Consider the following 15,000-nt stretch of genomic DNA (forward strand, 5'->3'; position numbering starts at 1 on the left):
ATGCATACTCACAAACGAACATTCACAAAAATATATACATCCGGATAATGGTCTGCTTATGTATCTATTTATAGCCTTAACCTTTTCTTGTTTTTAGGGAACGTGTTCTTCGAAATATTATGGGGAGAGATGCGATTAATCTCGGTTAAAATAAGAGTGACGTGACGCAGCATCGCCAACAGCAATCTATAGCTATTAAGACGCAGCTCCGCCAACGCCGTGTCTCCGCAGCGAACCTTCGAGGAAATGCCGAAAGGAAATGTTGACCACAAGCATGAGGAGTACAGGAGCGGGGCTGGCACCACAAGCCATCACGGGGACGCCTCAGCCAACCACTGCCGCAGGATTAAGTCAAGCTGAAGGAACAGTTGCAGAAAAAAGCGAGGAGGCAGCTGAGGAAAGCGACTGCGTGTAGATGTTGCCTGTGCAGCTTCTCGCCAGCACTTTGTTATGATAGTGATAACGTCCACCACGACGGAGGTGCTGAAGGAGGTTGGGTGGGTATGTCTTCACGCCGGGCGCTGTTTTCTCTGGCAATTCACCTCTGAATCATGTCTGTTTGTTCCCATATAGAAGCACGATCTCTTTAATGTATCGGACGGCAATCCTGATTACGGTGAAGTATGAACAATGGTATGCGAGAGGTACGAGGGTGTTGACTTCTCATCCTAGGCAGAAGGGAACCCGGAATCAACTGTTTACAACCCGTCGGCGCGTGTTTCCCTTGAAATTTGTAGTATCAAGGGCGGAAATACCAGGGCTTCGAGGTTTTGTGAATCAGCGCCGTCTCCCTCGCCAACCCAACGCCGGAAATTAGATCCGTCGACGACAGCGAAGTCCGCAGACGACGTGCAATTAATCAAGCCTCGTTATAGCCACCACGCCGGGCCACGACGGCTAACGACGCCCGAAAAAATAGAAGCGACGGGATAAAAAAGGGTGCTTAAGTGCAGCCCCGAGGGCCACCCTTCCCTCGGCGCAGGATGCTCTAGGACTTCCCAACTCGCGCCCTCCCAGCCGCCCAAGACGTTTACAGCACCACTGTCAGCGCGGTAAGTAGGCCCCCCCTCCCCCCCGGCAGCGGACGCAGGCACTTCGGCCCAGCTGGGAGGAAGATGGCACTCAGCGCTTCCAAAAGCTGCAAGGATTTGCAAGAAGCGGCCGAAGCGTTGCCAAGACGACGGCGAGCGAGCAAGGACGGTGGAGGCGAGGCGGTCGGCCCGAGGGGGGGCGCTGGTGACACTTGAGCCTCGCGCGTTTGTTTTTGTCTGCAGGCCTGACGCTCGGAGCTTAGGGAGCCGACGCTGACCCACACGCAGAATTAAAACTTAGAGAGCCTGGACGACTCACTAGCTAACACGGTGAGCCTAACTGAGCGCCGGGGACCACAAACAATAATATGGGAGGGATTGGACTGGCGGCGGAGTGGCCAGGGAGTCGGTCGAGAGGGGAAAGTCAGTCGGGAGGGGGGAGGAGGAGAAGGAGGAGGAAGGGAGGGGAAGGAAGGGAGGAGGAGGAAGGGAGGGGAAGGAGGGAGAAGGGAGGGGAAAGGCAGGAGGGGAAGGGAAAGGGGAAGGAGGGGGAAGGGAGGTCGCAGGGGGTGACGTCTGCCTCTGGACTGCCGTGAGGAGCTTTGTTTTTGTCACGCCAGACGAGGAAACGAAGCCTTTACAAACGCGCGTTCTTCTGCTGTTGCGAAACTCGGGGTTGGGTTCTGCTCTGTGCGGTGTTGATGGAGTAGCTATGCGTATGTATTTTTGCTTTTTAATAATACCTAAAGCTTGATTTCGTGATGAATTACACGATATACTTACACGGTGGCGAACGAAATCACATTCTCTGTTCATTTAGTGTAGAACAAAATCCTTAAACACAGAGACACAAATCAAGTACGCACCAACAGGCACATTCCCAAGCATACCAAAGCGCCCTTGGATAGCACTCCCCCTTCAGCAGGCCGTTAAGGGCGGCAGGAGTGCGGGCGTGTTGGTTCTCACGCCACCGACCCCCTTGGGCGTGGGTGTGGATACCACTCGTAATTACTCATCGCCGCCCGTGACTCATCGCCGCCCACGCCCGCCACCTTGAGCTCATCCAAGAAGGGAGGAAGAGGAAGAAGAGGGGGCGTGTGTTTGTTTGTGTGTATGTGTAAGTGAACGAGTGTGTGTGTGTGTGTGTGTGTATGTGTGTGTGTGTGTGTGTGTGTGTGTGTGTGTGTGTGTGTGTGTGTGTGTGTGTGTGTGTGTGTGTGTGCGTGCGTGCGTGCGCGTGTGTGTGTGTGCGCGCACGCGCGCGTGTGTAAGTACCTAAATATACACACACGTTTATTTTCGCATGCATGCATATGTTCCTGAGTATGCGTTGGCGTGGGCGCGCGCGTGTGTGTACGTCTGCGCTGGAGTGGGTTAAGCACCTTCCTCCTGGGAACGGCTGGCAAGATGGCCTGAAAAAATAACACACTCCATCGCTACGAAATCGGACGAGTTGGCGAGGCAGATCCGCTGTTTACCCGCGGGAGATAATATCCCGGATGAATTCGGATATTTCTAAATCAAATATCAGAGGTTAAGAACTTGGCTCGCTAGAATTTTTTTGAGGGCCTTTTTTTGTAACCGAGTCTATTTATTTACCGAGTCATATTTCGTGACTGAATGATGGCGACATATGCTCTCGCAAGCACAGAGGCAGTTGGCACGCACACGCACATGCGCAGAACTCGAACCAAATCATTCACAAATCACACGCCGAGTTCTATTATGAATAAACCTTGCAACGTGCGCTCGATATGAGAAATTAAATGCATATGCATTAATTAAAAACATCGTTATCGGCTTATATATATTTTTTCTCTCCCGTGCCTCCAAGGTAACGGAAATATTTGCATTTCAAATTGCTGCAATCATTCTAGAAAGAAGAAAAAAAATGTATACCTTTTTCTTTCTTCTGAAAATACTTGTTACTTAGCGCATTTCTACAAAATGAGTTGGAATTAGTATTCGATTTAGCGCGCCCGCACACACACACACACATACACACACACACACACACACATACACACACACACACACACACACAAACACACACACACACACACACACACACACACACACATCCAGATATACACATTAAACACTACTGCAACACATGCTTCCTGATTTACAAAACTGCTCAAGAAAAGCTCTAACGTTTAAAGTTCTGAAGGTATTTTTTTTACCTTCCACAAGATTAATCGGCCCTTTGAACTGCGACTACATAATCTATTGCCCAGACAGCTAACGACCCATGAAAAACAAGGATGGCGAATTTTCGAAATTTCAAAGGTGTACAGCCGAAACGTCCGGGGGATTACATCTTTCGCATATTGAATATCATCCTAAGACGTTAAGGAAATACAAGAGCTATAAACCGATGATAGTGATAAGTCCCCCGCCCGCGTGCTGCAATGAGAGAATCCCTCGTGCATCACGCAGAGACGTAACCAGAGACGCACAAAGACATGAATAAAAATGTGAAAGATGTGCTCCCTAAACCTCGTCGAGATGAGAGACGGGTTACACGTTTTCATTCATTAGCTTGCGGGTAATGGCTGGCGTCAAGTAAGAGGGTTATTAAGAGCTTTTGCTGCGTGTTGAAGGTGTGGGAAAAGGGATAGCTCCTCCTGCTGAAAGTTATAAATCTGAAAGTCGACCGCCAGAGAGTTAAACGCGGGAGTGACACAGTACATATCTCCCATCCATCACTTTGGGGAAGGGCTCGTCACAATGTGTTGGGAGCAGACATTTCTCCCTGCTTCTCCTGTGTCTTCTGCGTCTGTTATCTGTCTCTGATCCACAGTCCTAATCCCGCGGTTCTAAAATCATGACAGATACTTACGACCGAACCCTCGAAACAAGCAGCAGTTAACAAGAGAGGGTCGGCAATTAAGAAACGCAGATAAAATGGTGTCGGGTTACACACGCAGGAGAAAGGAAACTGACTTTCGCCCCCTTGCTTTGCGGCGCTTGTCTTGATCCATCACGAGATAATCTGATCCCCCGTCCTGATGAAGGAGAACCTCCTGAAGGCACCAGATGACGATCCTTAACGCCGGACGGAGAGACGATCGCCGTTTCCGACTCGGGCCAGAGACGAACCCGGCTCGAACTGGCGACTCGACAATCTCGAAATTCTCAAAGGATAATACAGGGCACTTCGAAACACTTAATGCACGAGGGCATATCAAGTGGCGTTTTAAGTCCAGCAACACCAGTAATCACCACGAGTGCTAGGGACGTTTGTCAAAGCGCAAGAGGGCTGCGGGGTAAGGGTAGGAGGCCCTGGTGTCACTGCCTTTCTTCCATCCCCCCCTTTCCCCCCTCTTCCTCTTATCCCATTTACTCACTCTCTCCTCTCTTCTTCTTCTTCTCCTTCCTCCCTCTCCTCTCCTCTCTTTTCCCCCACCCCCCTCCCCCTTATCCCATCTACTCATTCATTCCCCTCTTCTCCTCCCCCTCGTCTCTCCCCTTTCTCCCTCTCGCCCTCTCTCCCTCCCCCCCTCTCTCCCTCCCTTGTTTTCTGGGTTAGGGTGACGGCGTGGGAGACAGTCGCCACGGACGCTGAAGGTAAAGAAAGCATGAGGCAGGGCTTCTTGCTGCTTCATCCCGCGTTGGAAATAAAGGGGTGGATGGAAGATGAAAATGGAGTGGGGAGAGAGGGAGAGGGAGAAGGAGAGAGGAGGAAGGAGAGGGAGGGAGAAGGAGGGAGGCAGGATGGAGGGAGAGGGAAGGAGAGAGGGAGAGAGAAGGGATGGAGGGAGGGAGGAAGGGAGAAAGAGAGGGAGAGAGGCAGGAAGGAGAGGGAGGGAGGGGGAAGTAGACGGAGGGAGAGGGAAGGAGGGAGGGAGAGGGAAGGAGAGAGAGAGAGGGAAGGAGAGAGAGAGAGGGAAGGAGAGAGAGAGAGAGGGAAGGAGAGAGAGAGAGAAGGAGAGAGAGAGAGAGAGAGAGAGAGAGAGAGAGAGAGAGAGAGAGAGAGAGAGAGAGAGAGTAACTTCGAATATATAAAGCAAGACGAAGGATATTTAAAAAAAAAAAAAAAAAAAATACAGAATCCGAAAATAAATGGCCACATTGTGAGTTGAAATTTCCATAACAAAGAAGATCGCCGGACAAAGAAGGCGACACACACACACACACACACACACACACACACACACACACACACACACACACACACACACACACACACACACACGCACACTCACACACAGGACAAACACGCACACTCATGCATTCACTCACGCACTTACTCACTCACTCACACGCACGCACTTTCTGAGTCACCGCCGCCCATTCACCTAACACAAACCGGCTGTCCGAGATTCCTTCTAAGTCACGCATCTTCTCGAATCTTCCCCATAATTATTTGTTGTTTGTAAGCGGGCATGGTGCGTGCCCGCGCGGTATGTGCGGGAGGGAGGGTGTCGTGTGCGTGTGTGTGTGTAGGGGGGTGTAGTGTGTGTGGGGGGGAATGTAGTGTGTGTGTGGGGGGGTGTAGTGTGTGTGTGTGTGTGTGTGTGTGTGTGTGTGTGTGTGTGTGTGTGTGTGTGTGTGTGTGTGTGTGTGTGTGTGTGTGTGTGTGTGCGTGTGTGTGTGTGTGTGTTCGTGTTTTATTTGTATGATGTGTGAGTGAGTGAGTGAGTGAGTGAGTGAGTGAGTGAGTGAGTGAGTGAGTGAGTGCGTGTGTTTGTGTGTGTGGCGTCGTCCAGCACGAGATACGAGGTGTAGGGGAGGGGGGAGGGTATATTCTTTAGCGACTCCTGATTATCATATATAATAATATGTGACAACGGATTACCATATGGAATCATATGTCATGCGCGCAGACATATGTATGTGTAAATATATATTATCCATGGATGCGAGTGTGTGTATGTACAATTGTACATGCGTGTATGCATATGCTAATGCGTGTGTGGATAATTAGCGTGTGTATGGATATACTATACCCCATTTTTTCCGTAGCTCTGTGTCCCGCGAAACCTAAGCCTACGCACACATACACACGCAGACGCACAGGCCTGCTGGCTCCCGGAGACAGCCTAAGAACCCAGTAAGCAGCGAGGACGGGGTGGGTGGTCTCTCACTCTACCGGGCGAACGTTGGCCTATCTCGGCTAATCGTTTTTATGCAGCATCGCGTCATTTAGAAGGGGTGGGGAGGGCACTGGGGAGGGGAGAAGGGGGGAGGGAGGGCACTGGGGAGGTGTAACGGGGGGTGGGGATGGCACTAGGGAGGGGTAACGGGGGGAGGGGAGGTCAGCTTGCAAGGGTAGGGGGCAGGGTAGGTCACCTTGGAAGGGTTGGAGTAGGGGAGGGGGAAGAGAGGTGAAGAAAAGGATTATAGAGAGAAGGGAAGGAAGGAAGGAAATATGAAAAAAAAAATAAGGAGAAACAAAGGAAAATGAAAGATGAAAGGGAAATATAAATGGTGAAAAGAAGGAGAGACAAAAGCTTTTTTCTTATGGAGATTATAAATTATAGGAACTTAATGACAATATTGATAAGGATAATTTGCTTTCTCTTTCTCTGTCTCTGTCTCCCCCCCCCCCCTCTCTCTCTCTCTCCCCCTCTCTCTATCGCAGACTGGCACATATTAAGGACACGCAAAATTTCGCGTTAACAATTTAGAAGGGCAAGGAAGTATCAGGAGGGAAAGGAAAAGGAAATTAAGTGTGAAATAAAGAGATAATGGAAACATTATTAGCCGTATCCAATATGCAAATGTGCGGGAACAAGATACGGAGTAAATTATGGAGAGGAAAGAAAAAAGACAACGGAAAAAAATCGCGTGAAGAGAGAAGGGAGAAGAGAGAAGAGAGAGAGAGTGGAGGACTGAATACCGCATGATGCCAAGACCGAGCCAAGCGCAAGCACTTACCGTGCACTTGTTGGGCTTCTCGCCGGAGTGGACGCGCATGTGGATGAGCAGCTTGTAGCGCGCGTTGAAGGGCCTGTAGCGCCTCTGACAGGCCGCCCAGAAGCAGGTGAAGTCGTCCCCTTTCCTCTGGTCGATGTGCGCCTTCTCGATGTGTCGCGACAGACTCTCGCGCGAAGGGAAGTACACGTTGCAGTCCACCCAGCGGCAGAACCTGGGGCCGTCCTCCTCGCCGGGGCTGCCGGGACGCCCCTCCTCGCCGTCCTGGTGCTGGTGGTCGTGGTGCTGCGGCGACCCCTGCTGCTCGTCGGGCTCGCACTTGAGCTCCACCTTCTGCGTGTGGAAGGCGTTGATGTGGTTGTTGTTGTTGTTGGCCTTGAGGACCTCCTCGTCGGTGAGGAGGGCCTGGAAGGTCAGGTTGGGGCGCGGGGGCTGGTTGTTGTTGGCCTCGGGGCGCGGGAGGATGTGGCCGTAGCTGCCGCCCGTGGGCGAGAAGGAGAGGGGCGGCGCCTGGGTGGTGGGCGTCGGGGACCCGGCGTTGAGGCAGGTGGGCGACGACCTGATGATGGTGTTGAGGTCGAGGCCGTCCACGTTCATGGGCGAGGAGGAGTAGGGCCGCTTGTTGCGCCGCGTGGAGCTAAAGGAGCCGCGCGCGGAGGTGAAGGGGGAGGGCAGGGACGAGCCGCCCGGGGACACGCTCATGGGGGACGCCGAGCACCTGGTGCCTCCCAAATAAAGATCTAGTCCTTCGCTCTGTGGCAGATCCAGGAGCCCCGAGGAAGGCTGCTGGGGCGCCATGGGGGAAGAGAACATGGAGGCCTCTGTGGGCCTCGGGTCCGTCACGACCAGTTCAGGGAGGGAGGAGCTGCTGGGCAACGCCGTCAGCAGGTTCTCCAAGGAAGGCGGCCACTCGTCCCCCGCCAGGTAGAGGTCTCCGTGAAGCTCGCCGAGGGCGCCCGTGATGGCCGTCGACAGAAGGGACGTCGAGTTTCCGCCGGCCGACTCCTGCGGCGCCTCCACGCTGATGGTCGGGGGTGAAAACGCTGCCGGAGGCCCCAGTGGCGACCCCGAAAGAGGAGATTCCCCGAGAGGACTGATGAGGCCGCCCAGGTCGCAGGAGGTCAACTGTGAGGGTATGAGGGGCTCGGGGGAGCCAGCGTGGCTGCTGGTGTAGTCCTCGAGATGCATCGCGCGATCACCTGCAACACAATAAACACAGTTAACAATAATATTAAAACATACAAATATCATACTCTTCAACAGAAATAAATAATTACGCTTCCCCATGGATCGTAATCAGAACAAAAGATAAATCACCAGGAAACACGAGACTGAATGAAAATGATAATCTATATTCTCACGCAGCGCGAGATAAAACCCGTAGAAACACAACAACAAAACCGCAGAATCATTTAACAAGAGTCGTCGAGCAGAGGAAATCAAGACCTGGCCCTCTGATGACGCAACACCCGTGGCCATTGCGTCATTCAGTGCCATGCGAATGAACGTTATTCTGTTAAGGACTATGACTCTTGTAAAATGAATTCACTTTCTGGAAAAAACGCGTCATAAATAATGCTTAATCCACGCGAGTTATGGGATACTTGTTTAAGAAAAAATCGGCGATGGCAATAATATTATATACATAAAAACGGTGCGTGTTGTTATAGTAGTAATGGTGATATTATAGTAATAATAAAAATCAAATAAATATATTCAACAAAGATAATATTAATGATGATGCTGATGATTATAATAATGAAATATAATGAAACTAAGGAAAGTGATTACAAAATGATGTATAGATAATAAATGCACATGGAATGAAATAAATTGTTATCAATGACAAAAAAAACTCATTCTCCTCCTGCTACTACTATCACTACTACTACTACCACAGCTGCTATTACTACTACTACTACCACTACTATTACTACTACTGTCTTGTTGCTGTTTCTACCACTACTACTACTACTACTACTACTACTACTACTACTACTACTACTACTACTATTACTACAACTACTACTATAAACATAAATAGTCATAGTTGATATAAAATCCCTAATGCTAATGATAATGAGCATCTATATGAAAACTAATTAATAATAACACCAATCATATACAACAGCATGAATACTAACAAAGATGACATCAAAAGACTAACATCACTTCATCAAAAAAAAACAAAAACAAAAACAATAACAACGTAGCTGCTATCATTATTAAGTGATCATTATCATAACAAAAATAATTACTCTAAAAGTATCATGGAAAAAGAAACCTTCATGAAGACAATAATAAGGACATTAATGGAGTAATAATGACAGTGATGATAACGATAAAAGTAATGACAATAATACTAAAAGTAGTATTAGCAGTAGTGTTAGTATCTGTAGCAGAGTAGTAGTATTAGTAATAGCAACAGTAATAGCAACAGTAATAGTAACAGTAGCACTAATAATGGTAATAATGGGAGCAGTAATAGCAGCAGCTGTAGTAGTAGTAGTAGTAGTAGTAGTAGTAGTAGTAGTAGTAGTAATAATAACAGTAGTAATAGTAGTAGTAGTAGTAGTAGTAGTAGTAGTAGTTGTAGTATTAGTAGACAAATAATAATAACAATAATGATAATGAAAGTGATAATTACAATGATAATATTAGTAACGATGACAATAATAAAAGTAATGAAAATGACAATAATATAATAAAAAAATAATAACAATAATAATAGTAATAACAATGATAATAATAATGAAAATAATGATAACATAATAATAATAATAATAATAACAACAGTAGTGAAAATAATGATAATGTAATAATGATAACAACACCAACAGTGATAATAATGATAATATAAAATACCAGCAAAAAAGCAATAATAATAATGATAGTAATAATAATGATAATAATAATAACAATAATGATAATGATAATAATAATAATAATCCTAATAATAATAATAATAATAATAATAATAATAATAATAATAATAATAATGATAAAATAATAATGATAATAATAATAATAATAGTAATAATAATAATCATAATAAAGTTATAATAATTATAATAATACTAACAATAATAATGACAAATGTAATAACAACAATAATAAAGACAACAAAAACAACGTCAACTACCAAGCAACAATAAAAATGTAAGAAGACTGATCAATAAACATCATCAATTCGATTATTATCATAATACTAAAACTCTTCAATTTCAATAACAATATAACGCTTAAATTCTCTCATATCTGCTACTGTTAACAAAACCGTAAATATTAAAAGGACGAGAGAATTACCCTATCTGTATCGCTGGTCTAATGCCCATTATATTAATCAACATATGATTTGTACAATGCATGTTGAAACACCGTCATGGTTGGCAGTATTTCGGCAAAGCCATTTGCTCTTTCCAAATTTAAATTCTAGTCCACATTTGGGAAAGGAGAGGGATTGGCACCGCGCACCTTCCCGTGGGGTCAAAGTGCACATCCCTTGACCTCCCCGTCCTGCACTCACCTGTGGGTCACGGACTATTTTAAGGCTGAGATCAGTGGGACGTCTGAGCTTGTCGTCCGCGGTTGAGATTTCACAGTTCAACGCGTGTTCTGTTCTCGCGCGGATCAAAACAATACTGGGTACAGTGAGAGTGGGGTTTGTTAAGAGTTTCGGCTAATCACTTCTTTGGTCTGTCTATTGCACATAAATCCCGACAAACAAGGTCCTCGCTGGTGCCTCCGGGCGGGGGTGCTCGCCAGACAAGTCTTCTTCGGGCTGCAAGGGTGCCACGTGGAGGCCCTTGAAGTCGCAGCGAATCGGGCAGGGCGAGGCAGGCAGGAGGTGGTGCCCGGGCACTTGTGTCTGGCACGAGGTCAAGTTTGCTTATGATCGGTGCGGGGGTGTAAGCTATTATCACCGACGAGTGCCACCAGGACGGTGCTGGTGCCATCCTACCGCCACGAGGGACAGGCTTTTTCGTACGTGAAATCAGCGTAAACTTGAATCGAGAGGGATTTGTTATCCTGACATGTTTTCGACGACAGAAATTAAACTTAAAAATGACAGATAAGTAAAATCACATTCAGAATACTCCCGGAATTAAATAATGTATTATTTCATGATGAGGCAGTTGTGGCACTACAGAGTAAGTAACCCAACGGTGGCACTTGACGCCGCGCGCTGATTGGCTGAGGGTGACACTGTCAACCCTCACCGCTCCCAATTGGCTACCGCTCGCTAGGAAAAACGCGCGAGGCGAAAACATAAAAATTCCATATCTTTTGCCATCTCAGGCAGACATTACCTACCCAGTTAGCACGCTGGATGCCACATGACAAAGACCACAAAGAGGCGCTGTTGTTCAAGTGCCAGCGTCGCTTCCGAATCACAATCTACACTTATAACGAACTTTATACACTCGTAAAGTCGGCAATGTATGGTTAAGCGGGGATTAAGTCCGACCCTAACCAAAGTTGTCAACAAGTGGCCTCTAACCAAAATAACGCTTCAGAACAAACAAGCGCCTGTTTGTTCATTGACTTTCCACCATGTAACTGAATATTAAACAAATACATTCGTCTCTTAGCCAGAATAACAGTTAGATCTGGCAACTCGACACACTCGCGCGATGGTACGGACGAAGCCTGCCACACGTGTCCTCTCCTCCAGATATCTCCCTGGTACGTCTCCCTCAGGTGATATCTTATCGTACCATAGATAACTCCTACCCCCCCCCCCCCCCGAAAAAAAAGAGAAAGAAAAAAAATATTGGTAGTTTTCGTACTGAAGTTTATTTATATAAGCATAAACACATAAAACCATTAGTGTTTGTTAGCCCAGCTGTTTCATTCATTGATTGCTGGTCGCTTGTTTTGAGAAGCGCTTTAACATGCATCATTAAGCCAAGCCTGAAGGTCGGGAGGCAGGCTTGACTTTCGTTTGATGTATTTTTGTTGTTGCTGGATTTCGGTACATGCGTAAAGCTAAGACTGATATGACGAGAGATATTGTGAGAATGCAGGTGTGTGCAGCAGAATCAGAGAAAGGGAGAGTGAGGCCATGAGGGAACGAGTGCGAGAGAGAAAAGATTATATATATATATATATATATATATATATATATATATCTGTGCACACATATATATATGTATATATATATATGTACACACACACACACACACACACACAGATATGTGTATATATATATATATATATATATATATATATATATATATATTCATGCGTGTGTGAGTGTGTATGTGTTCCCTGAGGGAACTAGGGGGTGAGAAAAAAAAAAATATATATGTATATATGTATATATATCATATATATACATATATACAAATACATACATAATTACATAATAATACGCATATGTATGTAATTATGTATGTAAGTATGCATATGCATATATATGTACATATATTATATATATGTATGTAATTATGTTATTATGTATGTATGTATGTATATATGTACAAATTACACACACACACACACACACACACACACACACACACACACACACACACACACAGCCGCACACACACAGCCGCACACACACACACACACATATATATAAATATATACATATACATATATATATATATATATATATATATACATACTCACACATGTGTGTGTGTATATATATGTATATACACACTCACACACACACACACACACACATACACACACACATATGTATATATATATATATATATATATATATATATATATAATATACACACACACACACACACATATATATGTATACACACACACACACACACACACACATATACACACACATATACACACACACACACAGACACACACACACACACACACAGACACATATATATATATATATATATATATATATATATATATATATATATATATATATATATATATGTGTACACACACACACACACACACACACACACACACACACACACACACACACACACACACACACACACATATTCATATACACATATACATATACACATACACATACATACATACATACATATATACATGCATAAATACATACATACAGAGAAAGAGAGAGAGAGAGAGAGAGAGAGAGAGAGAGAGAGAGAGAGAGAGAGAGAGAGAGAGAGAGAGAGAGAGAGAGAGAGAGAGAAATTAAATTTGACAACAAAAAACAAAAAAATTAACAAAAAAAACAAACCACATCTCCCCAAAACACAAACAAAGAGAAAATCGCAAAGACGAAAACACACGCAAAATATTCCACAGGGTTCCGGGAACACACACAACGAACATAAAAGCATCGCAAAACATTTTTTTCCAAGAGAGAGAGAGCATTGTCTGGCGAGCGCTGGCAATTGCAAGGCGGGGACCAGAAATCCAATTGTAAGATTTTATCTCATTCATCTGATTCTGAGAAAGGAGACGGAAGCATCTTGAGTGTTAAGAATGAAGAAGTTCATTTGATATTTATTCGTGTTTGTGCGAGTCACTGAGTACCTAAAAAAAATGGCAGAATACCAACTGAAGTAAAAACAAACAAACAAACATGACCTTTGCTTTCAAGATACTTTCGAAAAGAACTTTAAATCTCTTTGTTTTGTTTTGAATATCCATTTCGTCTATTAGTCAATTTCTTTTGTTTTCGTCAACAGAATTGAGTAAAAAAAAAAGAACTTTGCTTTAAAGAAGGTTTAAAAAACTACTGAAAATACAAAAAAAAAAAAAAAAAATGCCTTCAAGATATTTATATCCATTTCAAAAATCATTTCTTTTGCTATCGTCAAAAAAAAAAAAAAAAAAAAAAAAAAATCGATTCTACTGTAGAATTGTAATAAGGAAAAATAAATTCCTAAGAATACTATCTTTTTATGATGAAAGTAACAACAGCAAGAACAGTATTAATAGTGTTAATGATAATAATAATCATAATGATAATTAAATTAATAGTGATGATCTTGATGATGACGTTAGTAATTATGGTAACGTTTTTGATGATGATGTTGATAATAATAATGATAATAATAATAATAATAATAATAATAATAATAATAATAATAACAATAATAATATGATAACAATGATAATGATAATGATGATGATAATAAAACATAATGATACTACTACTACTACTACTATTAGTAATAATAATAATTATTAACATTATTATAATATTAATAATGATAATAATAATAACAATAACAGTAATAACAATACCAAGAACAACAAATTAAAATTCAAATTCAACAACAACAACAATAATAATAATAATAATAATAATAATGATGATGGTGATAACAATGATAATAATAATAGTAATGATAATGATAATGATAATTATAATGATAATACTACTAATAACATAATAGTATTAATAACAATGATAATAATACTTATTATTATAATGATAATACTACTAATAATAATGATGATGATAATAATAATACTATTCATAATAATAATAATAATAAAAAAAATAATGATAATAATAATAATAATAATAATAATAATAATAATAATGATAAACAGTATTAATAACAATAATAACAATAACCACTACTAAATATAATGATAATCATCACAAAACGGCATTATCTAATTATGTTTTCAAAATTTCAAATGGCGCGGAAAGAGACATAATTACTATCATTAATTATTGCCTCTCATTGGCATTCGCCTCCTCAAAATACTTGAGTATATGGACTGCATTGCAATTAATTTGTCGATGGCTATCACGAATTTTGATGAATTCGTAAACACCCAAAGTTTGATTACAAGTCCTCGGTATATATACTTGATTCAGCTTCATAATTTTAATATCTATTGCTATAATGCTCATGATTGTGTGTTTATTTGTCAATTGAAATTTTCCTTTTTATATTTATATTTTCTTCTTTCTTTCTCTCCCTTTCTCTCTTTCTTTTTTTTTGTCTCTTTCGTTCTCGCTCTCTTTTTCCATTTCTTTCTTTCTTTCTTTCTTTCTCTCTCTCTCTCTCTCTCTCTCTCTCTCTCTCTCTCTCTCTCTCTCTCTCTCTCTCTCTTTCTCTCGCTCTCTCTCTCTCTCTCTCTCTCTCTCTCTCTCTCT

General features: G+C 43.2%; 1 protein-coding gene across 2 annotated transcripts in view; it reads right to left on the reverse strand.

The window, feature by feature from the left end:
* LOC125031270 overlaps window positions 1-15,000 on the reverse strand; it is a 199,063-nt gene that overhangs the window by 16,379 nt on the left and 167,684 nt on the right. For both annotated transcript variants that reach the window (XM_047621933.1, XM_047621934.1), the window contains exon 3: window positions 6,915-8,110. In XM_047621933.1, coding sequence (XP_047477889.1) covers window positions 6,915-8,110 — 1,196 coding nt within the window. The remainder of the gene's footprint in view (window positions 1-6,914; window positions 8,111-15,000) is intronic.

The sequence above is a fragment of the Penaeus chinensis genome, chromosome 12 (genome assembly GCF_019202785.1).
Source record: "Penaeus chinensis breed Huanghai No. 1 chromosome 12, ASM1920278v2, whole genome shotgun sequence".
Taxonomy (NCBI): domain Eukaryota; kingdom Metazoa; phylum Arthropoda; class Malacostraca; order Decapoda; family Penaeidae; genus Penaeus; species Penaeus chinensis.